At 38.9% G+C, this 27,245-nt stretch overlaps 1 protein-coding gene across 3 annotated transcripts; it reads left to right on the top strand.

Annotated features, from left to right (window-relative positions):
- Positions 1–6,658: 6,658 nt before the first annotated feature.
- TLR3 (toll like receptor 3) lies at positions 6,659–23,292 on the top strand. Of its 3 annotated transcripts, none has more exons than XM_087856546.1 (7): positions 6,659–6,729; positions 7,095–7,258; positions 8,915–9,012; positions 14,406–15,070; positions 16,656–16,847; positions 19,079–20,931; positions 21,159–23,292. In XM_087856546.1, exons 4-7 carry the CDS (start codon positions 14,627–14,629, stop codon positions 21,385–21,387), a joined length of 2,718 nt encoding a protein of 905 aa, XP_087712672.1. In that variant the 5' UTR covers positions 6,659–6,729; positions 7,095–7,258; positions 8,915–9,012; positions 14,406–14,626; the 3' UTR covers positions 21,388–23,292. The 3 variants fall into 3 exon arrangements, with proteins under 3 accessions (XP_087712672.1, XP_087712673.1, XP_045641712.1); XM_087856547.1 differs by having other exon boundaries at positions 7,153–7,258; XM_045785756.2 differs by lacking the exons at positions 6,659–6,729; positions 8,915–9,012 and having other exon boundaries at positions 6,908–7,258.
- Positions 23,293–27,245: the final 3,953 nt, after the last annotated feature.

Genomic DNA, 27,245 nt, shown 5'->3' on the forward strand with positions numbered 1-27,245 from the left:
TCTCCTTAGCACTCAATGAGTTCCCTTTAATATTTAATATTTCTTGCAGAGCTGGTTTAGTGGTCATGAACTCCTTTAGTTTTTGTTTCTCTGGGAAACTATTTACCTCTCCTTCTATTCAGAATGAGATCCTTGCTGGATAGACTGTTCTTGGCTGCAGGTTTTTCCCAGTCAGGACTTTGAATATATCATGCCACTCCCTTCTGCCTTGCCATGTTTCTGTTAGGAAATGTTCTGCTAGCCTTATGGTTTTTCCCCTTGTATGTTACTGCTTTCTTTTGTGTCACCACTTTTAATATTTTTTTTCTTTTTCACCATTATTTTCCATTATTTTGTCCTCTATATCACTAATTCATTCCTCTGTTTCTCCCAGGCTGCTGTTCATTGTATTAACCTGTTTCCAATCTAATCTACTGCATTCTTCATTTATGATTGATTCTTTTTTAACTCTTTCATCTCTGTGGTAAAAGATGTCTTCTATTCTTTTCTCAAGCCCAGCATGTAATCTTCCGATAGTTGCTTTATTTTTTTAAAGATTTTATTTATTTATTTATTTATTTAACAGAGAGAGACAGAGAGAGCAGCAGCAGAGGGAGAGGGAGAAGCAGACTCCCCACTGAGCAGGGAGCCTGATGCTGGACTCTATCCCCAGGACCCAGGGATCATGACCTGAGCTGAAGGCAGACACTTAACCAACTGAGCCGTGAGTTGCCCACGATTGTTGCTTTAAATTCTCCATCACGCATGTTACTTCTGTCTGTCTTGCTTAGATCTTTGGCTGTATAGCCTTATTTTGTTCCTTCATTTGGGATAAATTTCTCCATTTTGGCATTTTGTCTAAGTCTCTGTCTTATTCTCTGTGTTAGAAAAGCTAGTTATGTCTCCTGCTCCTGAAAGTGATGGCCTTATGAAGAAGTCATGTAATTCCTAGGGCCTGGCACTTCAGGGAGTGTCTCCAGTGTGTATGTGAACTCAGCTCTTTTGTTCTGTCTGTTCTATCCTTCAGAGCAATTGTCTGCAGAGGCTCTCTTTGCCCACAGTGGGCAGTGTTTGCTCCTTGGCCTAAATGTGGCAAGTTTTAACTAGGTGTACTCTGGTCTGCTTGTGAAAAGAGACCTGACACTAACTCCACCAGAACCGAGGCCCTGCAGAACTCTCTGGTTGGGAGAGGGTAAGGGTTTGTGCTAGCCTTCTGGAGGCGGGGACTGCCACTCTGAGAATGAGAAAAGCTTGACTGAGAAGGGCAGTTCCACCAGAGCACAGGGTTTGGGGCTTGGTGTAACCAAGTTAGGACTGGCACCGAGCTGCTTCTGTCATGTGGTTCTGTGTTTATGCTGAGGGGTAGGAAAGGGAATTGGCACCAGCCAGCCTTTGTTCCTGGGGAGGAGTCTATGTGAATGCTGTCTCTCAGGGAAGCGCTCCTAGGATAGTGAATAATCTCTCTGCTGTGTGCCTTAGGTGTTTCACAGTTCACTGTTCCCAAGCCATATGCCCCTGGGTTGTTTACTTGCCTTCTCTCCAGGAGGAGTGCAGTGGTATCACAGCTCCATCCCAGCAAGAACTCATGAAATTCAGCCTCTCTCATTTTCTAAGATAATAGCTTTAGGAAAATGTTCTCCTTATGCATTCTCCTGTGTGTTCCTCTCTCTCTCTCTGTCTCTCTGTCTCTCTCTCTCCCTCTTCTCTGTGACCATGGTTCCCTCCCCTCTGCAGCACCCCAATCCATTTCTCCCCTAAACCACATCCCTGCACTTCCTAACTTCTTCAGTGTGGCTCTTCTCTCCCTTTAGTTGTGGAGTTTGTTCTGTCAGTCTTCAGGTCGATTTCTGGTGTATTTAGGATGATGTGATTGTTATCTAGTTGTGTTTGTGGGATGAGATGAGCCTAGAGTCCTCCTACTGTGCCATCATCTTCCTCTCCTCCCCTTCCTTTAGCTCTTTGAACATATTTTAAAAAACTGGTTTAAAGTCTTTGTCTAGTAAATCCAATGTCTGTGCTTTCTCAAGGAGAATGTCTGGAGATTTATACTGTTCCTTTGAATGGACCATGTTTTCTTGTTTCTTTGTATGCCTTATTATTTTTATTTGAAAATTGGGCATTTGAAAAAAATAGCAACCTCTCCCAGTCCTTGCAAACCAGCCCTGTACCGGTGCAGTGCTTCACCAGTTGGGTGTGTTCTGAGCTTAAGAATAAGCCTGAGATGAAAGCTTAAGGTCCACTCAGGTCTTTTCTGAGAATACCTCTTGCCTGGGCTTGTGTGTGGCTCTCTCAATTCCTCCATATACATGGTTATTTTTGAATGTCTTAATATCCCAAAGAGTCTCATTCCAGCTTCTCCCCAGGGACCTAGATGGTCTATTGTATGTCCCCACCTATCATCTTTTGCCCCAAGGGCCTCTGTATATGTAATCTTCCTGAAGCTTTCACAAACAGTGACTGCTGCTTTCCCCCTAGTCTGAGATTCAAGTTAGATGAGACAACTAGTCCTTTATGAAGCCCCCAGAAAAGGGTAGAACATTGCCAGTAAGTTTAATCTGCAACTGGGAATTTGGCTGCTATATCTTCTAGATGAAGACTGCTGAGCCAGGAGGGAGTAGGGAAATGGTGAGTAAAATTTCCATGAAATTTCCTATCAATTTTAAGGTAAATTTTTCTTGACTGGGAATTCACTTGGTTACTGTAGATCTTTGGCTGTTTTTCACAGCTACTGTAAGGTTAATTCAGCCACTTTCTTGTTTTTTGATATTTTCATGGAGTAAGGGATTGAAACTTTCTAGTTTGGCATTTTGCTGATGTCACACCCTTGAGGAACTTTTGTGTAGTTAAAGCAATCACTTTGAAAAGTTAAACAGTATATCAGGCAAAAAAATTGCAATTTGGTTAGATGAAAGCTAATTTCTGTAATATCCCAAAAAGCTCTTACAGTAAATCAATTATAAAAATATGAAAACTAAGTAGCAATTTGAACAAACAACACATACAGGTAATTTAAAGAAAAAGAAATGTTACCATTTCTTTTGATGATGTTAAAGTGTATATTCAACTCTTATATTGGCTTATTTCTAGATAAAGTAGAGAATAAGACTAGTATTTTATATAAGTTGTAAACTCTGTATTGGAGCTTTCTAAACTTTGTTAGGTTTATGTATTTTAGCTCCATAACTTCATCATAGGAAACTTTTCCTCGCCCCACCTTTCTTCCACTTTTACTTCTTATTTTTTAAGGACCAGTTCCCATATTCTTATTATAAACCATCTCATGAAACAGATTAAACTTCCTCTTAGGTGGAAATCAAGAAGTGTGGTCAAAAACAATTGCCCAGCCTTTTCAACTCTGGGCTTTCTTTTTAATTTTCCCTGTTGATTCAAATTTTGCATCATAAAATGGAGATCAATTATATGAGCATTAGTTTTCACCAATGACCAGTTCAGTATGATTATGGTAGGTTATTAGTTGCTTTTGATACTTTGAACTTCCTTGTGTTAAGTGTGATTGGTTTTGTCTACCATTTATGACTTCATTCTTTGGATGCCCAGGGGACAACAGGTTATCAAATTTAATTAAGATGTTTAAAGTGTAGAATGAAAATGAAGTTGGGTCTAGAATTTTATTTTTTATCTTAATACATGAATGTTAAGTTCAAGGCACAGGGTTTGAAGAGCCCTTAGCCATATCATGGGACTGTCGATAAAGGAGAGTGAGACCCCATTCCTACTAACGCAGATTTCACAGATTTATAAGAGACTGAAAGATAGCACCACTTTTCAACTACCTTGAAAAATTACTAAATAATTAAGTTTAGGTTAAACCAGAAGTTCGGTGTGTCAGATGTTGATTTCCTTTCTCAGAAGGGAAGTTCAAGTATAATTTTGTTAAAGTAGTGAGAAAGACACAGTGTTATTTCCGCTCCTGTTAGAGTTCTTGCTGAATTTGTTGTCTGGATGAGCTTCATTTAAAATAGCTGAAGTCAATGAGCAGACATGGAAATGACACTGGTAAGAGGAACTGTGCCTTTATATTAGAGAAAGAGTTCAGAAACCAAAAAAAGAGAAAGAAATGCCTGCTAGAATTTCAGATGGTACAGAGTAGGATCATGTCCTTTCCAAAAGGCGGCTATGAAGGGAGACCAGTGAGTACAATTTAAAAACCCACTCTGAGGCAAACTTAACTCTTTATCTAGGTCCATAGTACAGCAATCACATTACAAACCCATGAGAAGTTTTAATGATGAAAAGGTATAGCCTTACTTTGGCTTCCTGTTAACACAGGAAAGACTGATTTAGTCCAAATTATTGCAGAAATTCTTAGGAACCATGCTAAATTAAACCTGTGCATGATATTGACTCTTAAATACCCAACAACTCCCTGGCAACTGAATATTCAGTGCTGACCCAAGTTTAAATATTCCTCAATAATTAGTTCTCTATTTGGACCTCCTAGATTCTGGCAATAGTATAATTATTTTGTCTTATATTAACCTGTCTTTTCACATAGCCTGTTTTCCCCACAATTTCAACTCTATATATATGTTGTCAAAAATTACAATGATGCGGTCTTCACATCTAAATTAATTTATATGGAAAATTGCAAACAGTGTCTCATATAGCCTTCAGTAGTCTAGTTTTATAGATGTTGATGATGATGAAAACCATAATTAAGCTTTCCTTTACAAATCTTATGAAGAAGTGAATAGACTTCCTAGTGATTATACATTGTCTTCAATCATCAAAAATTTCTTTGCCTAGCATTAAAAAGGTTATAATTGTCCTTTAAAAACAATGTCTAATTATTAAGAATTATTATTAGGAACAGGCAGAGAAAGACAGAGGGTCTTTAGTTCCATAAATTTGTGAATAGTCAATTACTAATTACGTTCAGCTTATAACTGCCAGAGTCTGAAATTTGCTGTTTTTTCAAACCATTCTTTCAGACTCTTTCAGACTCTTAAGTACTCACTCAAGTTGAAGGAGGAAACTATAAAATACATAAATTTTAGTAAAGTCAGTAAAAATTTAGTAAACTTAAGGGACTTCGGCTTCCAGAATTCTATAGATCTTGGCTCCCTTCAGAATAATGCAGCTTCATTTTTATTCTGATATTGGCTGATCTCTCATACTACAAAATACCAATAAATACTGGACTTGTTATTTTACATTTATGGACATATATCACAACTTTGATTTAATTCTCTTAAAAAGGGAAAAACGAGCTTTGTCACTGTAGCACCTACCACCTAATAGCTAAATAAGTTAATGCATAATTAAGGAATGTACAGTGGAGAGAAACTGACCTGTGATGTATTCAGAAACTAGGAAGAATTGAGGGCTATTAATATCTGGATGTAAACTGTTGCATTATGAGATGATCAATAAAAAGTATTTTGAAAAAGCCATTCATTAGTTCAATCAACATTATGGAAAACCTAATATGCAGAAGGAGTCCTAAAGCATAAGAAATGGGTGTGTCGGATTGTAGAGGGAATGCGTTTTATTTATCTAATGATACATAACATATCAAAATTTTGGGGGTGGGTTAAAACAATAACAGTCATTTATATGTTTACTCTTCCATAATTTTGGCAGGACCTGGGGACAACTCGTCTCTGCTCCGTGTGGCATCTTCTCCATGTGACTCAACTGTGATTGGAAGATCCACTCCCAATATGGCTTTCTTACATGGACCGCAAGTTGAGGCTGGTTGTCTCCCAGGTGCTCAGTAGAGTTGTTGGCCAGACTCTCACTTCTCTATGTGCAGAAGGCTAGCTTGGGCTTCTCACCACACAGAAACCACACTCTGAAAGGAAGAGGGTAAGTGCCAATGTGCAAAAGCTTATCAAGTCTTGGCTCACTTCATGCTTAATAATATCCAATTGGCCAACTCTAGTCACATGGCCAAGCCCAGCGTTGATGTGAGAAAAAGTAATGCAAAAGTCTGAATACTGAAGAGGAGCCTGGTTCATTGGAGGCCAAAGTACCAGCCTGCCATGGAAGAGCGGCTGGGGAGTTAAAATGCAAACATACCCTGTTTTGCTTCAAGGAACTCACAGAGAAGAAACCTTTGAATACTATTAATGTTTGACTGCATATCACAGTGGGTAGATGTAAGGGACGATCGTTTGTGCAGGACAGCTGTTTGCTTATGGTATTGTATTATAGATGGGACAAATGAAAAATCAGAAAAGCATGACCATGAGCCCAGTGACCACAAGGTGGTCCAACTAAGGCTGAGGCCCAACGGAAGACATTTTGCATCATGATACAGACCTATTTTCTTGCCTTCAGTTCTGCAATCGAGTCAAGCTAGGGACATGCTTTAACTGCTCCAAGCTGTTTTATTACTATACTTGTCTGAATAACAAAGCATTATCGTAATCCTTAGGCAAATCCCTCACCATGCTGTTTCCTCATTTCTCAAACAAGGGAGTTGAATTAGGTGATCTCTACTGTTCCTTCTAAGTATTATATTTTACTGTATAATAATATAGTTAGTAACATTATATTCTCTTATATCAATAATGAGAGATGTGTTCTTTTCCTGAAGAGCACATTCCTTTAACTAGTCAGTAAAGTTTATTGAGAACTAACCGGTGAATCTGGACTTCTCTGGGCACATCTGTTTGCTCCCTAACAGACTCTAACTGTGGAAACTGGAGCAGTGAGGACTGGCTTTGGCTTTGCAGAAGCCGGCAGTTTCTCTGTTGTGAACTAGGTGTCTTCTTGGATCAAAAGGTTAACTTGCATTACTTATCTTTCTGCGTTGCTGAGAAGATAAGGGAAGTGAAAGTATTTAGCTTTGATTAGGGATTGAGGTTTTTTCTCACTCTGACCACACTCTACTAGGTTCTGACAGTTTTGCGTCAGTCTTTGGGGAAAAAAATAGAGGAATTCGCTCTCAGGTATCTGCTAACCTCTAGAGTATTAGCCCTGCCCAGGCCAAGGGAGGTCCCACTTTTTCAACTTCTCAGTTGCTAAATCTGTGACCCTTTTAATGAAACCGAAGGGACTGTAACCGAAGCAGAAATGCAAGACATTTTTAAGAAGCAATTTAATATTCTCTTGCTGATATTGTGCTTTTTTCCCTTTTCCCTTCTTAGAATCCAAGAACTATAAGAAGCTTGCTTTGCTTTTTTTTTTTTTCCTTTTCTTCTTTAGTTTCACTTTCAAGATTGCAGCAAATCTGCCATGCCTCCCTGGTGAAAACGACTGGATTTGGACTAATGAAAAAAGGAATGGTCAGCTGTGATCAGAGCAAATGAAGGTATATATTTAACGTTATTACTGGGTTAGGATCTCTCATGTTGGCTAGAGCTGGGACGGCACGTTGGTTTTAGCATTCTTTGGTCTTTCTTTGATCTGGTGCTTGAAATCTAGTCAGAATCAACAAGGAGAATGGAAGGAAAGAGAAGCGATAAAGTGTGGGGAGAAGCGTATCAGAACTCAATATATGTAATAGCAAGAATTTATAATTAACACAATAAAATACTTTATACAGTAATTAAATTTTGTTCCTTTGTGGATTTCTGGACCTGGAAAAGCACATTAGGAAATTTATGGATATCATTTTGCAATTGCCTTTTAAAAAACTCTTATCTTTGGGGCGCCTGGGTGGCTCAATTGGTTAAGTGTCTGCCTTCGGCTCACGTCATGATCCCAGGGTTCGGGGATCAAGCCCCAGTTGGGGCTCCTTGCTTAGTGGGGAGTCTGCTTTTCCCTCTGCCCCTCTGCCTCCCCTCCCCTCCCCATCCCCCTGCTCTTGTGTGCTTTCTTATCAAATCATTAAATAAATAAATAAATAAAATCCTGTTTTTGTCTTAAAGTTACAGAGCCCTGTGAGCTTGAAAAAGTTTCTCTCCTTTTCCCAGTTTTGTTGGCTGGAGAGGAGACAGGAGCTGGCACTTTATGATAATGCACTTGAAAAGGAGAAAACACTTCAGGTGTTGCTGGGACTACAAAGGTGGCTTTCTTTGACCTCATAAAGGAAAGTGGAGGAAGGTGACAAGTAGAAAGGCGCTTGAGGTGCAATAGGAAGATCAGAAAGCAGCCCTGGCAAATGTAGGCGAGTCGGATGAAATCCCAGTCAGCCTTGGGCCGTAGTAGCTCAGGAAGTTTCCTCCCAATTTCACAATAGGATTGTGTGTTGGTGTGTGTCTGCAGTTGGGTGTTATCAGTGTACATTCATGGGGGGGGGGTTACTGTGAGGCGTACAAACCCAACCGGAGAAGCCAAACTAAATAGTGGTTAGCTCTAAGTAGCCTGGTTCTAGACTCCATGTCTTCCGCATGGTGCAACATTCTCTCTCACTTGGACAGACACATGTAATTCTATGCACCCTGGAAGGCCTTTCTAAAATCGCAAGGCCCACTGAGTCCTATTTTCCATCCTGTTAGCTTTCTATTCTGTTTCACACAATAGCAATTTTTTCCCTTCTGTTCATCCTCTAACTGTATTTTCATTTGTTTCACTGAAGCAAATTCCTGAATAACTTTTTCATAGTTTGCATACTTACAAACTTACTGAATCTTTGCATATTTCAAAATGCTTTCCTCCTTATCTTGAGTTGTTCAGCCGGAAATGAAATTTTAGGTTCAAAATTGTTTCCCCTGATCATTTTTTTTTTTTTTTAAAGATTTTATTTATTTATTTGACAGAGAGAGAGCCAGCAAGAGAGGGAACACAAGCGGGGGAAGTGGGGGAGGAAGAAGCAGGCTCCTAGTGGAGGAGCCTGATGTGGGGCTCCATCCCAGAACGCTGGAATCACACACTTAACGACTGAGCCACCCAGGGGCCCCTCCCCTGATCATTTTGAAAGCTCATCACTATTGTTTTCTAGTGGCTGCTGCTGCTAATGAAAAGTTTTCCATCATTCAGGACCTTTTTCTTTTGGAAGTAATTGATCATATGTTCTCCTTTGAAGGTTTTAGGATTTTTTTTCTCGTGAATAGCCACCATTCTGAAGTTTCATAAGATTCTTTCTGTGGATTTTCCTTTTTCACTCCTCCTGCCTACCATTTGGTGAGTCTTTTCCATGTGATGAATGTATTTTCAGATCTGGGAATGTCTTTCAGTCCTTCAGGGATATTCTTTGTAAATAGATTAGTGCTTTTCAGTAATTCTGATCTCTATCTACAGCCCTTCCAGAAGAGATAAATGTCACCCAGACAAGAAAGGAAATATATTGCAGGGACTGTATGTATGAGTTGATAAATAGAAGTAGAAGCACTTATGGTACAGGGAAGAGAGGTTTGGGAGAATCTCAGAGAAGTGAAGTTTGGGGAGTTAGTCCCTGATTTCCAGAATCTATCGTATCCAGCTCCAAATTTTTCATGTACCTGAGCAATTTGGTGAGGGGTATCCTAGCTGGCCCGGGCTGTGATCTTTGTCATAGCCTGTAGTTATAAAACTTGTGTATGGCTTTAACAATACTTTGTGCCAGTATTATAAAGGCCATAAAATAATTAATAGAAACTAACTTTTCTTCTGTTTCTGAGAACTAGATTAGAATAAAAGTAAAACCACTATATTTTAAAAGCTGATTAGAACAATTATGAATACTCACACTAGTTCTATTTTCCTACAATTAATCCTCTAAAATGATTTTATTCTTTAAAACTTATCTGGAACTCCTCTTATAACATGACTTTTAGATCTTATGGAAAACCTAACTTATTTAAATATCATTTTTATTGATCCATCTCCATACATTGAAGATGTATTTGATTTTTTAAAATATCTGAAAGTGAAACTAGGTAAATGATCATACCAGAGACTATTGCATTAGGTACATATTCCACCAAAATAAAGTTGTGACCATTTATGGAGGTAAGAGAGGTTTTCTTGAGCTGATTAACTGCCCATGGAAAGCTATTCATTCAACATGTATTTATTCAATATTCTGTGTGTTCTAGTCATTTTTCTAGACACAGGTAAAGCAGTACAGAGTAAAGAGAACCATGTCCTCTACTATTATAGCTTTACACTCTAGTCAGGTGGAAAAATTAATTAAATAATAAGTAAAATTATTTCAGATAATTCCCATCAATCATGGCATGGAAAAAGCAATCTAGGAAAAGAATAACAAAGAGAAGGATTTACACTTCTGAATTCAAGGTTTACTCTAAGGCCACAGTAACCAAAACAATGTGGTGTTGGTGTAAGAACTGACAAATATTTCTGTGTAAGAGAGTGATGAGCCCAGATATAGACCCACACTTAAATCCAGCCACACTTACTTCGTTTTTAAGAAGGATACTGAAGCAATCCAGTGGGGGAAAGGAAAAAAAAGTCTGACAAACTGGGTGTGCAACTGAAAAAATGAACCTTGACTCCTCCCTCACATCGCACACAATGTTTTATTAACGAGAGATCAGAGGCCTTAACCTAACACCTAAAACCACACATCTTTTTTTAAAAAAGAATACTTTGGGAGTAGGCAAAGTTTCTTAGGCAGGACACAGAAAGCAGTAATAATAAAAAAAAATGATAAATTAGACTTGATCATACTTATGAAGATATTATCATTCATTAGGAAAATGAATAGGTAGGGGCGCCTGGGTGGCTCAGTCGTTAAGCGTCTGTCTTCGGCTCAGGGCGTGATCCTGGCATTCTGGGATCCAGTCCCACATCAGGCTCCTCTGCTAGGTGCCTGCTTCTTCCTCTCCCACTCCCCCTGCTTGTGTTCCCTCTCTCGCTGGCTGTCTCTCTCTCTGTCAAATAAATAAATAAAATCTTTAAAAAAAAAAAAAGGAAAATGAATAGGTAACCCACAAGATGGGAGAAAATACTCGCAAGTATAAATCTGACAATGGACTGATACATATGTACATAAAAAAAAGAACTCAATAATAAATAAGAATTCAATAAGAAATAAGAAATAACCTAATTTAAAAAATGAGTGGAATATTCAAATATACAAGTGAAGATATATAAATGGATAATAAGCACATAAAAAAATTTTAAATGTCATTAGTCATCAAGGAAATGAAAATTAAAACCATAATGAGGTATTGCTACACACTCACCAGAATGACTGAAAAATAATAGTACCAAATGTTGGTAAAGATGTTGGTGGGAGTGTAAAATGGTACAAACTTTTCTAAAAGATCTGGCAGTTTCTTATAAAAGTAACTATACTCTACCTTACCAAATGCCCAACAATTCCAGTCATGAGTAATTACCCCAAAGAGGGGCTCCTGGGTGGCTCAGTCGTTAAGCGTCTATGCCTTCAGCTCAGGGCGTGATCCCAGAGTCCTGGGATTGAGCCCCATATCGGGCTTCTTCACTGGGAGCCTGCTTCTTCCTCTCCCACTCCCCCTGCTTGTGTTCCCTCTCTCTCTGGCTGTCTCTATCTCTCTCTCTCTGTCAAATAAATAAATAAATAAATAAATAACTTAAAAATGAAATAAAATAAAAATTGCCCCCAAAGAAATCAAGTATATATGTCCATAAAAACATGTACAAATATGTTCATAGTAACTTAATTCATAATAGTGAAAAACTTCACACAATCTATGTGTCTAAAATATCAGCATGGATAAAATATGATATATTTATACAATGGAATGCCATTTAGTTTAAAAAATACTATTTAGTTAAAAAAAAAAAAAAACCTCCCCAAACATGCAACAGGGAGGAACTTCAAAAATATCATTTGAGCAAAAGAAGCCTTATTTAAGAGAGTGACTATGATCCCATTGATAGGAAGTTATAAATCACACAACACTATAGTAGAAAAAAGTCAGAGCTATGATGGTCTATGGGAGACAGGGATTAGAATGAACTGGAAGGGGATGGGGGAACTCTTTAGGGTTTGGGTTACACAGGTGCATACAGGTGTCAAAATCAGAGAATATACCCTAAAGATTTGTGCATTTCATTGTATGCAACTTTTATATCAAAAGAAAAAACTTCACAAATATTGAACTGAAAGTAGCAATGTACAATCTTTTAGTGGTAAAGGTACTGATGTTGCAGTATACTTTGGGGAACTGGTGGATAGAGGATGGATAGATGAGTAGATATATGATAACAGAAGAGTGTTCACTGTAAAATTCTGTGAATTGTGCTGTTGTTTAGGACTTTTCATTAAAAATGCTAGTAAACGATTTCTCAACATTTGCTGCAACATGGACGGGACTGGAGATAATGCTAAGTGAAATAAGTGAAGCAGAGAAAGACAATTATCATATGGTTTCTCTCATCTATGGAACATAAGAACTAGGAAGATCGGTAGGGGAAGAAAGGGATAAAGAAAGGGGGGGTAATCAGAACGGGGAATGAAGCATGAGAGACTATGGACTATGAGAAACAAACTGAGGGCTTCAGAGGGGAGGGGATGGGGAATGGGATAGACAGGTGATGGGTATTAAGGAGGGCACGTATTGCATGGTGCACTGGGTGTTATACGCAACTAATGAATCATCGAACCTTGCATCAGAAACCAGGGATGTACTGTATGGTGACTAACATAATGTAATAAAAAAAAAAATGCTAGTAAAAAACAACTGTGGTAGAGCCATATTCTGTATGAATGGAAATGAGCAAATGCTGCTATAGGACAAGATGTGGATCAAGCCCACAAACCTAATATGGAGTCAAAAAAGAAGGCATACAGTGTTACATATGCAGAACTCCATTAACATGTAATACAAAAGCAAGTAACTTAGTCTTTTTGTGTATGACATAATGAAGCGCTTGTCTAGGGAAGGAGGAGGCGGTGGCTGGGCAGAAGCATGAGGTAGGTTTGTGGGGGCTCATTGTGCTCTATTTCCTCCTATGAGTGGTAAATGCACTGACATGCTCTTGATGAAAATTCAACAACCTGTACATTCATGATTTGTATACTGTTCTGTATGTATTTAAAATATAATTACTAAAATTTAAAAAGTATGTATAATACAAATCCTGATACAAAAAGCTGAACTTATATCTAGAAATACAGAATAAAAAGATAAAAAGGTAGACTGTAAAAGGAAACTTTATTTTTTTTTTAAGATTTATTTATTTTAGAGAGAGATAGAGAGCAAGAATGAAAGTGGTGGGGGGCGCCTGGGTGGCACAGCGGTTAAGCGTATGCCTTCGGCTCAGGGCGTGATCCCAGCGTTCTGGGATCGAGCCCCACATCAGGCTCCTCCGCTATGAGCCTGCTTCTTCCTCTCCCACTCCCCCTGCTTGTGTTCCCTCTTTCGCTGCCTGTCTCTATCTCTGTCAAATAAATAAATAAAATCTTTAAAAAAAAAAAAAGAATGAAAGTGGTGGAGAGGAGAAGAGGGAGAGAATCCTTAAACAGACTCCCCGCTGAGCACAGAGCCCGACACAAGGCTGGATCCCAGAACCCTGAGATCATGACCTGAGCCATGTTGGATGCTTAAAAAAACCAAGAGGTGGATGCTTAACCAACTAGCCACCCAGGTGCCTCTGAAAGGGAACTTTAAATGAGATCACACAGAAGGGCCAGCGTTTACCTAAAAGTGGCTCCAAAGGAGAGAACACAGGAAAAGAAAGAGTGGAAATAATCCAAATAATAATAGAAAAAGAAATCTAAAAATTGAAGGAAGACATGAGTCTTCAGATTGAAAATGGCTGAGAGTTTATAGCTACGTTTTAGAGGAAAGATTTAGCATGAAATATCCTTCGGAAATTTTACATTACCAAGAATAAAGAAAAGATACTTCCAAAGAAAAAACAGAATAAAATAAAGGTATCCTTTATATAAAGGAAAGAAAACCAGGTGGGCATGATTTCTTTTTAGCAGCAATGGATATTAGAAGACAATGGAATAATGCCTTCATGATTTTGCATAAAAAGTATTTTGAACCTCAAATACCCTACATGTCAAAATCATATAACAAAAGAACAAAAACAGATATTCAAGAACTTGGAAGATAAAACCTCCTATAAATATTTTGGGGAAAGTGGGGGAAGAGGTACTCAAGGAGATACTTTAGTCAAAAATATTTCAAGAAAGAAGGTACTGAAATCCATGATAGTGGCATTAACCCAGGAATATGGTGGAATGGATTCCAAGATGATAACCAAATAGCAGGTGTCAGACATATCCCTCCAAACTAGCCATTTACCCAAGAGTATGATTAAGAAGGTAATTGATCTTGGTGTTATAGAAACAAAATCACATACTGGGCTTCTTTCAACAAGACATTGCATTGAAACTGGGGTGGAGGTGAAGAGTGAAGAGGGAGTTTGTATGCTCCATTTTTTTACTTTTCTGTGCTATTTGAATTATTTCCATTTGATGTATTGCTTGTATACTACATGCTTGTATAGCATAGAAGTTGTGAGTAAAGAGATCATACATAGTCGCATTTGGTTGTCTTTTTTACAAGGAATATACCAATGCCTATGAAAGTCTATGTTACTAATATTGTCTCTTCTTTTTTTTTTTTTTTAAGATTTTATTTATTTATTTGACAGAGAGAGAGCCAGCGAGAGAGGGAACACCAGCAGGGGGAGTGGGAGAGGAAGAAGCAGGCTCCCAGCAGAGGAGCCCGATGTGGGGCTGGATCCCAGAACGCCAGGATCACGCCCTGAGCCAAAGGCAGACGCTTAACGACTGAACCACCCAGGCGTCCCTGTCTCTTACTTCTTTACGTTTCTTTTAGAGGGGAGAATCATGAACCAGAGTTTACCTTTTCATATCCACTTCTTTTTGGGACTGTTGCCCTTTTGGATGCTGTGTACAGCCTCTACCAATAAATGTGTCGTTAAGCACGAAGTAGCTGACTGCAGTCATCTGAAGTTGACTCAAGTGCCTGATGACCTCCCAGCAAACATAACAGTGTTGAATCTCACCCATAATCAGCTCAGAAGATTGCCACCTGCCAATTTTACAAGATATAGCCAACTTACTATCTTGGATGGAGGATTTAACACCATCTCAAAACTGGAACCAGAATTGTGCCAAAAACTCCCCCTGTTGGAAATGTTGAACCTCCAGCACAATGAGCTCTCTCATCTTTCAGATCAAACTTTTGTCTTCTGTACGAATTTGACTGAGCTCCATCTAATGTCCAATTCAATCAAGAATATTCAAAATAATCCCTTTCAAAACCTGAAGGTAAGATCACAAGTTTCATCTCCATATAAGAAATTAAAAATATGTTATCTCACGTCAAGTTTTCAAGTCACTTATGAATCTTTAGATTTTGTGTCTAAATATCAAGGGGGAAGAATAAGAAAATCAATCTTACCGAAGTGGGAAGAGGGGGACCCCACATACAAGTATGGCCATTTATGTTTGAAAATGTTTTCAAAAGGGAAAATAACATCTTAAATCAATTTCAGTCTTAGTTTTAAGGAACTTTGCCTCTCTTGTTCCCTCCCATTAAAAATTCGACTTCGATACAAGAGGTAGAGATCAAAGAAGAATATGATCTGTCATAACCAGAAAAGAACCAGAATATACCATGAGGAACACAGCAAATAAAACTCTCAATGCTGCTGATTTAGTAACTGGAGTAATACAAAAATGGCATATCCAAATTCTGACTTAAATGAAGTTAACAAATTGATGGATGCTAAAGCAAATTGTTCAGTTAAAAATTACATACTCTTGATTTAGGAAATCTTCTCACAATATTGCTTTACCAATGGCCACCATCTTTTTTTTCAGTACTTTGCTTGAATTTTGCATCTTTGAAAATGTATGTTATTGTCTCTCAATCTGCAACAATTATAAAGTACTTTTCTTACACCAAAGCCATTTTTAAAACTCTTTGTTTTCTTCATTTTACGGACCTAGAAAATCTGGCATTCTTTGACCTCATATGTCAAGAGGAGTGTACAAACTTAAATATGCTTAGAAATATTTATAAAATGATTTGCTTGCTAGTGATTTGAAAATTCTTTCTTGTGCCTCCTTAGATTCTGAACTTGATGAAGTATCTTTGGACACAAAGACCTTAAATTCTGGTTAGAGTAATCCTTGGCAAAATGTTGTTTTATTTTTAAAACATAAATAAAAGTCTTACTCTCTTTAATATGCATTACATAAAATTCTGCCCTAATACATATCAGCTTTTCATTACCTTTAACTCGAGTGGAAGTTTATGTGTTAAAAAGTAGCACTTGGGTGGTAAAATATTCCATAGAACTGACAAAACAAACAAAAAATGAATATTCTGTACTGGCCATGATGCAAAATTTACATAACTACCAATCTTTCTCAATAAGAAATCTTTTTAGGATTTCATGGACAGCAGAGTTCTGCTCATACTTGTTTAAGAAGATAGTTTTTTCTCCTTTTTTCTGTTGTTTAGTTTCAAGGCTGATGCAAGACACTCTATTGGTTAAGCCACACAAATACTCCTTACAACATAAAGAAACGCTTATTATAAATAAATGCTTATTGTGAATACTCCTTACACCATGAATAAATAAGCTTAAGTCCTTTTATTTTGGTAAGAGAAATAAAATGATTCTTTTTTTAAGTGATTCTTGAAGTAAGAAACAAAACCCTTTGAACAATGGTATTTTCAGTCACAACAAAGATTTTTCATTACTCCTACTGTCAGTTTTCTATAGAATAATAGAGAGGTGACATTTTTGCTGTTATTTCTAAGTTATTTCTAAGATTCAGGTACATTTAAAGGAACTATTTTTGGAGGCAAGACTAACTTCCATACATCTTTTTTCTTTCTCAGAATTTAATAAAATTAGACCTATCTCATAATGGTTTATCATCTACTAAATTAGGAAGTCAGCTCCAACTGGAAAATCTCCAAGAGCTTCTGTTATCAAATAATAAAATTAATGTACTGAGACCTGAAGAACTTGATTTCCTTGGTAATTCTTCTTTAAAAAAATTAGAGTTGTCATCAAATCCAATTAAAGAGGTAAGAAGTAAGGTAAAATAATTTTGTGTTCTACCTTTCAGTGTGGGCAGTCCCTAACTGTGTCTAAAGTTTCCCTAGAGAAAGGGGTGATAATTGTAGCCATGTCTTCCAGAAATCCTTCATACTTCCTGCTTGGGGCCATTGATATCATCCCCACAAAAGGGAGAGTCTGGTAGCAATTAGGAGCTGGGGCTCTGCTGTGTACAGAAGTGGGTTAAAATCCCTGTTCCGATTACAGGCCAGTACTTGGACCTTGGGGAACCTACTTAAGCTCTCTGGGTCTTAGTTTCCTCACTTGTAAAGTTGAAACAATACTATTTATCCCACAAAATCTCTGAAAGAATTAAAATAGCATGAGAGTTAGGAGCACGGGCTTTAGATTGGGTTAGCTACTCCGAAGCTGGGCTTTCTCTCCTAGTAATTGTGTAATCAGGCATATTATTCAGGTTCTTTATGCTTCAGTTCCCCAGCTGTAAAATTGGCATGATAATAACACTACGTCATAGGCTATAAGGTAAAGAATTCAGTGTCTGGCATGTAAGTGCTGCATAAATGACAACTAGCATTATATTATAAAAATCCTCTTATAATGGAATATACCTAACTACCTTCTCTTTGGATCCATGATATTCCATTCATTAACTACTTTCATATGCAGGTATGTCTGTATTTTATTCCTTTACAGGCTGAGAATAAGAATATTGGAAATTAGAAGCTAAGTCAGATTTTTAAAAGCTGTGTTAATTTTCAGAATAAAAATAGACTGTGTCTTGGTCCTGAGATAATAAAATACAAACAAACAACAAATGAACATTTTATGCAATATTCATGCTAAGTTTTGAATAACATTTTTTATTTAGAACATTTATTGTAGAAGTTTTATAAAATATGTAAGTGACGAGGGTGGGGAAGATAAAACTCATCCAAAGCCCATAGTCCAGAGACAGCCAATGTTAGCATTTGGGTATTTTTATCACCAACTTTTCTCCAAGTGATAATAAGAAAAAAACAACAGCAGGCAAAATTCAGACTAAAATTCAAAATACACTGTGTGTCAGGCACCGTGAGAAGTTCTATATTCATCTATCTATCTATCTATCTATCTATCTATCTATCTATTTTTTTTTTTACATAATCCTGTAACTAACTTATTCTTATCATTTTACACAAGGGTAAGTTGAGATGAGGAAGGGTTGAGGAACGTGCCCAAGGTCTCACAAGTGATTATCTGGTGACGGAACTGGGTTTCTGGCAGTGGTAGAGCCCATGCTCTTGACAGCTGTTCCGTATTGCCTCCCTGAGGCGACAGTGTATCCTGCCACTTAAAAGTAATATCATATCATGAACATTCTCCATATCATGAGGAATTATTAAAAAACTCAATTTGGATTACTGTAAAATAGTGCTATCATGTAAGTTCATCCTAATTAAACAATTTCCTGCTTCGTAGTCCAATTCGCTTTACTTAGGGTAAAGTATACTTTCTTCCCCATTTTTGCCTTTTCTTCCATTAGCCCGAACATCTCACAAATGACACATGGTAGGAGTCGGAGCCTCTTTGCTCTCCTGGTGTTGAACCACCGCCCAGGACTGGCTGCTCCCCTCTCTGGATACCTTCTCTCCTGCCTTCTGTTCTCTCGTTCTGGTGCTGAATCCCACAGCAGCCAAGGCTTCTGGTGAGGGAGTGGGGGCAGAGCAGAAGGGAGCTGGAGGCACTATCATGAAGTAAAGTCAGGAGAAAACCATACGGAAAGACAAAGAGCAAGGCTGGACTCAGAGTCACAGAAGGGCAAGCGTGAGTCACTGTTTCGTAAGACAATCCACCCATTCATTTCATGTGTTCATTGAGAGCAGTGGTCATCAAGACAGAAACAGGATCCGCCCCAGTGGTGACTTTACAAATAGCTTATTAATTACAATTACACTCAATCTGATCAAGTAAAGGCACCAGGGGCCTAGCCTAGACTTGGAGGTCAGGGAAGACCCCCCTGAAGAGGAGGCACTTAAAGGCTGGGTGGAAGATAAGCAGTGGCCAGGAAAGGGAAGGGGCTGGAACGGGAGGTGGGCGTCGCAGGCACAGAGTGAGGAGCTGTGCAGTGGAGGGGTGGGGAGGACGTGCGGAGAAGATGGTGAGGGGAAAGGGACTGAGTAAAGAATGGTTTACGCTTTTCAAGAGTAATGCAGATGCCACTGTGTTTTGGTTATTAACCTCCTTTCCCCTCTACCTTTAGTTCTCTCCAGGATGTTTTCGTGCAATCGGAAAATTATTTGGCCTCTCTCTGAACAACGCTCAACTGACCCCCAGCCTCACAGAGAAGCTTTGCTTGGAACTGTCAAACACAAGCATTCAGAATCTGTCCCTGAGCAACACCCAGCTGTACAGAACAAGCAGTATGACTTTCGTTGGCCTAAAGCACACAAATCTCACCGTGCTCGATCTTTCCCACAATAACTTAAATGTGATTGAGAATGAGTCCCTTGCTTGGCTTCCACATCTAGAATATTTCTTCCTGGAGTATAATAATATAGAGCATTTGTTTTCTCACTCCTTTTATGGGCTTCTCAATGTGAGATACCTGGATCTGCGACACTCTTTTGCTAAACAAAGCATTTCCCTTGCTTCGCATCCCAAGATTGATGATTTTTCCTTTCAGTGGCTAAAATGTCTGGAGTATCTTAACATGGAAGACAACAACTTTCCAGGCATAAACAGCAATATGTTCACGGGACTGATAAAGCTGAAACACTTAAGTCTTTCCAACTCCTTCGCAAGTTTGCGGACTTTAACCAATGAAACCTTTTTGTCCCTTGCTCAGTCTCCTTTAGTCACACTCAATCTAACCAAAAACAAAATCTCAAAAATAGAGAGCAGTGCCTTTTTTTGGTTGGGCCACCTACAGGTACTCGACCTTGGCCTTAATGAAATCGGGCAAGAACTCACGGGCCAAGAATGGAGAGGTCTAGAAAATATTGTTGAAATCTACCTTTCCTACAACAAATGCCTACAACTGACCAGCAGCTCTTTTGCATTGGTTCCTAGCCTCCGACGACTGATGCTCCGAAGAGTGGCCCTTCGAAATGTGGACAGCTCCCCTTCACCTTTTCATCCTCTTCGGAACTTGACTCTTCTGGATCTAAGCAACAACAACATAGCCAACATAAATGCTGAACTGTTGGAGGGTCTTGAGAAGCTAGAAATTCTCGATTTGCAGCATAACAACTTAGCAAGGCTATGGAAACATGCAAACCCCGGCGGTCCTGTTCATTTTCTAAAGGGTCTTTCTCACCTCCACATTCTTAACTTAGAGTCTAATGGCTTTGATGAGATCCCAGCAGAGGTATTCAAGGACTTATTTGAATTAAAGAGCATTGATCTAGGATTGAATAATTTAAACATATTTCCACCATCTGTCTTTGATGATCAGACATCTCTAAAGTCATTGAACCTTCAGAAGAATCTCATAACATCGGTTCAGAAGAATGTTTTTGGGCCAGCCTTCAGGAACCTGAGTAATTTAGATATGAGCTTTAATCCGTTTGATTGTACCTGTGAAAGTATTGCCTGGTTTGTTAATTGGATTAACAGGACCCATACCAACATCTCTGAACTATCAAGCCATTACCTCTGCAATACTCCACCTCAGTATCATGGCTTCCCCGTGATGCTTTTTGATGTATCACCCTGCAAAGACAGTGCTCCCTTTGAGCTCTTTTTCATAATAAATACCAGTGTCTCGTTGATTTTTATCTTTATCGTACTGCTCATCCATTTTGAAGGCTGGAGGATATCTTTTTATTGGAATGTTTTAGTGCATCGAATTCTTGGTTTCAAAGAAATAGACAGACAGCCAGAGCAGTTTGAATATGCAGCTTATATAATTCATGCCTATAAAGATAGGGATTGGGTCTGGGAACACTTCTTTCCAATGGAGGAAAAAGATCAAACTCTCAAGTTTTGTCTTGAAGAGAGGGACTTTGAGGCAGGTGTCCTTGAACTTGAATCAATTGTTAATAGCATCAAGAGGAGCAGAAAAACTATTTTTGTTATAACACAGAATCTATTAAAAGATCCATTATGCAAAAGGTAAGTGAACATTGTGAAATTTTATGTGTGTACTTATTTTTTGATTGAGCTTTTAAATGTTACTTACATTATGACTCACAACTCAAAGAATTTTACAAATAAGTTTCTTAAAAAGTAACCTGATTATCAGGGAGAGATAAAAACAAATTTAAGGAGGATGTGAGAGCTTTTGGCTGTTAAAAACTATATACTAATAAATAAAGTATTTCAATAATTTTTCCCCCTAGATTCAAGGTGCACCAAGCAGTTCAACAAGCTATTGAACAAAATCTGGATTCGATTATATTGATCTTTCTTGAGGAGATCCCAGATTATAAACTGAACCATGCACTCTGTTTGCGAAGAGGGATGTTTAAATCTCACTGCATCTTGAACTGGCCAGTTCAGAAAGAACGGGTAAACGCCTTTCATCATAAATTGCAGGTAGCGCTTGGGTCCAGAAATTCAATACATTAAATTTATTTCAAGACTAAGGTAACAGAGGAGTAACATTCGCAACTTAAAAAGTTTTGTAGTCAATTTAGGCTTTATTTGAAAATAATGTAAATTTCTTTATTCATATTTAGAGAGTATTGTCCCACAATTCTGTCTCTTTTATCTCTCTATCGCAGACCTTTTATTACCACCTGAGTTAATTGGACCCAAAACGAACATATAAGAATATCTTCTACAAATGAATATACAGTTGGTTACTGAGGTCTATGACAACTTAAGAAAGTTTTAAAATATTCCTCATTTAAAGAAAGGTTAGAATTATGGGAAGATTTCTGATAATTATATTTGGGTTTTTTTTGGATGCACTCAGAGTAGAATAAGAGATAATTGTTTTAGTAGATACAATGCCATTTCAGCTGTAAAAGAGTAAAATACATACCCCAGTTTTTAAAAGCTTAGGTATAGTACTTTTTCAGTTGGAAAGCTTTCAATTTAGTGGTGCCTGTGTCACTGTTGATTTTGTGAAGTGTTAATCCCACCTTAATGTACAGATTCACGGTCAGAAAACTACTTGTGGTTCATTGTGATTACTTAGTAAAATACATACTTTAATAAATACTTTCCCGATATTTGGGTTTCTGCTATAGGTGTTAGAAGAAACAATTCTCTCACTTAAAAGTATCACCAAAAAAAAAAAAAAAAAAGATTACAGAAAAGCTTGCTTCCTGAAGGTTAATTAGTAGATCGGTTTTGTGGAAATAAAATATTCTTTTCTCTTGGTCACAGACTCAGGCGATGGCTCTGGTCAAATCATTTGGTCCCACTGGGATTCTTTGACTCCTGATCTTGAAAATTATGGTCATAAACAAAATCTTAAATAATCCCATATAATTAATGATGACTATGGTATAATGCATTCACATGAAATAGATTATCATGTCATAAGATAATATGCTATGTACATGTTAGTCCTTCTCTAGAAAGACTATTAATTTAAATTTTATTTTTGTCTTACACTGAAAGGAATTATTGGAAATAGACAAGAACAGCTTTTTAAAACCTTTATAGTTCTGGTATTCAAATATAAGAGAGGGTTGAAATGATAAGCTGAGTTAATTTCCATATTAGATACACCTGTTTGCTAAATTTAGGGAGCATTTGAGGTGTTGCATTTTGGAACTTTAAATAGTTCAGTATTCTCAGGGCTAAGCTCACTGAATCCTGAAAGTAGTATCCGCTGTATTGCTGGTTCCGAAAGAGTCTGTAGTCTCTCAACGATGTGAATGTGTGGAGGACTCTTTCACGTTCCCTTTAGACATCACCCTTGCACACGAGACACTTGTTTTATAGCTCTTTTTGTTAAAATATGTTTCTGCCTGTGAAATAATTTTATTTTATTTTGGAATCATAAACTATAAATAAATAAATAAATTTAATTAAATTAAACGTTTATGATGCCAAATTAAAATTCACAATTACGATTTTTCTTGATGTGCTTTATGTGTTATCTATGTATCAATGGTCTCAATTTCATTAAAATACTTCCAAGTGAATTTTTATTATGAATTAATGTTCCATCAGTTTGTGAAAAGGCTTTCATTCTCTTATTTATTTGCTTAAAAGATAGTTGATCAAATGGCCACAATTTAAATTGAGTTCAAAGGTAATTTTTTGAAGTTGCTGAATAGATGAGAAGATGCACAGGAGATAACCCATTAACTGAATGTAAGTTAAGCTAATAAAAGGTATAAGGCTTGACTTGTGTCTGACCTACACAGGAAGAAACATCCTGAACTTCTGCAAGCTGTCCTTTATAATTGTTCTCAGGAGTCCTCATCCCTGGGGTTCAAAACAAGGGAAGTGCAGAAAAGGATGTTTGTCTGACCTATTTAATTTCCAAGAGTAAAGTGACTTGTTTGAATGCTCTCAAGGTGCCATCATGTTATCTGTTTACTCCATCTTCTTCTTCCTGTTTTTCACTTTTGAAACGAATTCCAGCTGAATCAACATTGAGTTTAAAATCAACCTAGGAATTTAGATTTTACCTAAAAATGACACCTTTTTGATTGTTATAAGAAATAAATGCTATCAAGTTGTTAGTGAGGAGGGGGGTTTTCAATGACATTTATTTAACAATGTCTAATTATTCAAACGTCTACCTTAGGTTATTTATAAAGGGAACTCAGTAGTAGGTGATGGTGGCCGTTGGCAAATGTAACGACGCTCCCTACGAAGAGAAAGATTACTTCTTGCCGTCTGTGGAGGCGGAGAGCGGACTAGTGGTTGTCTGGAGCTAGGGGTGGGAATGGGGAGTAACTGTAAGCGGTGCAAGAGATTTTGGGATGATGAAAATATTCTAAAATTGGAATGTGGTAATGATTGCCCAACTCTGTAAGTTTTTACTAAGAATCATTGTGATGAGGTTGTGAGATACAGGTGAGGTTCAGTGGGTGGAGTCCGGAGCCGACGACCAAGAAAGAATTCTTGAGGCGTCTTTGGTGCAAAATTGGTGGTTTATTAAAGCACAGGGACAGGACCCGTGGGCAGAAAGAGCTGCTGCACCGGGGTTGTGAGGGGGGGCTGATTATATACTATGGGGTTGGGGGAGGTAAGGAAAAAGGAAGGTTGAGAAAATACTTTCATATGTTAAAGAAGATTCGCAGGATACCGGAAGCCTTGCTATTGTCAAGTTAAGGTTGTTGTTCCCTCTAGCAAGGCGTTAACATTAAGATGGTTGGGAACTTCCTGGAGGCTGCAGATTATAAGGACATTTAATTGTATCTACATTCCCTTCCGGAAGCTAGGTTATTGTAGAAATGCTTTGTTCTTGTAAACTGCTAAGACATTTGTAAACTGAGGGATTGTGGTCTCTGTAGGTTAACTATTTCTTTGTCCTTTAGGGCAGCCAGGAGAGCCTGAGGAATGTCACATACATCCCATGGGGGGGGGGGGTGTCAGTTTCTGCTTTGTCCTCAGCTGGCCTTCTGTTCCCTCATCAATTGAATTATATTTTTAAAACAGGTGAATTTTATGGTATATGAATTATCTATTAATAAAGCTGTTGGAAAAATAGTATTCATGGAACAGCTACATGTGCCTCGCCCTGTGCTAAGCACGAGGGGGCACAATAGGATATGAGCTAAGTTGTAGAAGATAGGGCAAGAAGAGTTAGGGTAGGAAGGGACTATCAAAGATGGACCTAAACAAAAGGCTGCATGGTCGAGGATCAGACCTTTCAAAGGTGAGTAGGATTTTGTTGAGTGAGGAGGCAGGTGGCAGAATGAACAGTAAGATGGAAGGGAGGGAGGCATAAACTTGGTTTTAAATGGTCACAGGGATGCTGCCAAGGGTGGAACCATGTTTCAGAGAGCGTGGCAGAGGAATGTAGATTTAAGGAGTCAGGTGTTTTGAAATCGTAACTGTATGTGTTTCAATTGGAAAAACCAGAAATTATAATAAATTCCTTCCTGTGATCTGCGACTTAGATTTATGTGACGACTAGTTGAATAGAGGATGTAACTTCTAACTTGACAATATAAACAGCCAGGCATACCCCCACATCATAGAAGGAGACTTAAACCACTTATTGTTTCCTATAAACATGTAAATCTGTATTAAAGAAACAAACAAAAGAAAGGGGCCAATCAATTGGTCATTAGTTGCTAATTATACTAGGTGATATATTGCTCATTTTTAACTCTTGCAACTCCTTAGCCTCGCTCCATCTTCCTGTGCAGGGGAGAAACTGGTTCTGTCATGTGACTGGCCCCCCCACCCCCTGCTTAGCAAGCCATCTGTATACCTTGGGCAGGAGTCATGGGACTTTTCAATGATGGAACTTTTCTGGTTCTCTGTGAAAATTGCTGGATAGCCAGTTTTGAATTCTTAGTTCCCTTATATCCTAACTCAGCTCCCCAGGAAATAGACCCCGGGATGGAGAGGTACCTGCAGCAGGTTTGGGGGTGTGCTCTGATTTATGAGGGAGTGAGATCAACTGGATTGGGAAGAGGGAGAATGATGATCTGCGATGCAATTGCACATGGCAGCAGTGGCCCTAGCAGACCCCACAGGGAATGGCTTTCCAGGTTTCACGCCAAAAAGGGGGCTGGACAACTCTGCCCTCATCTCAGCCAATCAATATCGGATGTAGGCAGGCCCAGGGAAGAAGCGTGCCCTTGAGCAAAAAGCTTTGCCCAAAAACAATTCCAAAGGAGGAGCCCAGTTGGGAAGCACAAGGAGTGAACACTGGGCAGCTGGAGGAGGGTGCCTGAGTCCCGAAGGCGAGATCTCAGCGCTTCACCACCACAACCACTACACCTTCCAAGATATTTAAGAATTAAAATAGGTAGAGCTCAGTTGGTTTCTTTAAGCACGTCTGCAAGCTTCCAACCATTCTATTTTCTAAGAAATAAAGTCTCTTCCAGACATTCTGGAAGACAAACAGCTTCATAGGAAGCCAACATTAAAAAAAAAAAAAAAATCAAGGATGCTTTAACAGTGTCGGGGTCTTCCAGTCAAAGAACAAGTTTGGGTTTATTACTCACTGACATAAAGAAGGATACACAGCATGGAGATCTAGGGGGTCCTCAGTGAGAAGGTGCTTGAAAGGTTTGGGTTTTCCTTGGGTGGTTTGGGGGAGGGCATACAAGCAGAGTTTCCTTCTAGATTTCATGCTGTTAGAAAGGGGGAAATTGTGTGATTGGTTATCTCGATAAAACTTGTCCATAGAGAGAAGAGACTAGAACCAGGATAAAGTTGTCATTGGTAAAGAAGGAGCAGCCACTTAGCCAAGAAAGGAGTGTTTCTGGTATTTTGAGGGTGGCACAGGGACTTTATTTTTGTCTGTGCTTATGCAAAATCAGGAAGTGGTCATGCTTTGTCTCATTTTATAGTGTCAGCATCGCCTGGTTTGAGGTTGATACTCTGTGAGGATGTTTCTGTCCAGTAAGAGGACAACATGGCCCAGCTGTGAGTGCCAGGCTGGCTTCTGGATGTCAGGGGCTGCTCTTTGTTCTTCTCAGCAGCTTGCAGCAAAGGTAGCTTTTTGGCGCCTTGAAGAGATATCGTTTCATCTTAGCGAGACTTGGTTGCAAATGCCAGAAACTCAACGTTGTTTAGGCAAAAGGAGAGAAAGTTTGTGGTCTATAACCAAAACAGGACAACGGCAGGGATATAACTAGCTGTCAAGGAGAACTAGAACCAGGGGCTCAAACACCACCACACCTCATCCTTACTGCTCTGTCTACATTAGTTAGTGTCCTCGGTTTGTACTGCCGGGGGGCGGGGGGGGGGCGGGGGGTGCCCAGGATCTCTTAGGCTCCCAGTTCACATCCACAATCCCAATTCTAAAACCTCAAGAAAGTCCTCTGATTGGCCCAGTTTGGGGTGTATGTCCATGCTGTGGCCATGGCAGTGGGGTCCTGTGGTTGGCAGCACCCACCAGAACCATGGAGAGAGAATGCTATTTCCCAAAGAGGGGAGCTGGACAGGCCCAGCAGTTCCTGTCCACCGTTTGAGACCTGCAGAGCTGGCGTAGTGCACACGCTGGACTTGGCGAGGTACAAACAGGGAAGTGTGTTATTCTTTCTTCCTCTCAAAGCTCTTTTTCAGAAAATTCTGCCATTTGGATGAAACCTCAGTCTTATCGTAGAGCTTTTCAGACACTCTTAGATAGTACAGAGTGTTGTGCAGCCTCATCGTCACAAACCCTCTGGCCCGGTAGTCGTACAAACTCCTGCCCAGTTAGGCTTCTCTACTTCCCCAGCTGGGGTCTGCTTCCATCTGCTGGAAGACCCCATTGAAGGGGGCGATGTTGTTGGCTTTTTGTCTCTCTCCTCGTTCCACTTGCTCTCCCACCGACTAGGTAGGCGCCTCTAGAA

Source organism: Ursus americanus, chromosome 27 (assembly GCF_024610735.1).
Source record: "Ursus americanus isolate L20-20 chromosome 27, mUrsAme1.1.p, whole genome shotgun sequence".
In the NCBI taxonomy this organism is placed as follows: domain Eukaryota; kingdom Metazoa; phylum Chordata; class Mammalia; order Carnivora; family Ursidae; genus Ursus; species Ursus americanus.

Bases quoted from the DNA above. Each gene is read 5' to 3' on its own strand.
- TLR3 (XM_087856546.1), top strand. From the start codon at position 14,627: ATGAACCAGAGTTTACCTTTTCATATCCACTTCTTTTTGGGACTGTTG. The intron at 15,071-16,655 runs GTAAGATCACAA...TTTCTTTCTCAG, and splicing joins ATCCCTTTCAAAACCTGAAG to AATTTAATAAAATTAGACCT. The intron at 16,848-19,078 runs GTAAGAAGTAAG...CTCTACCTTTAG, and splicing joins CATCAAATCCAATTAAAGAG to TTCTCTCCAGGATGTTTTCG.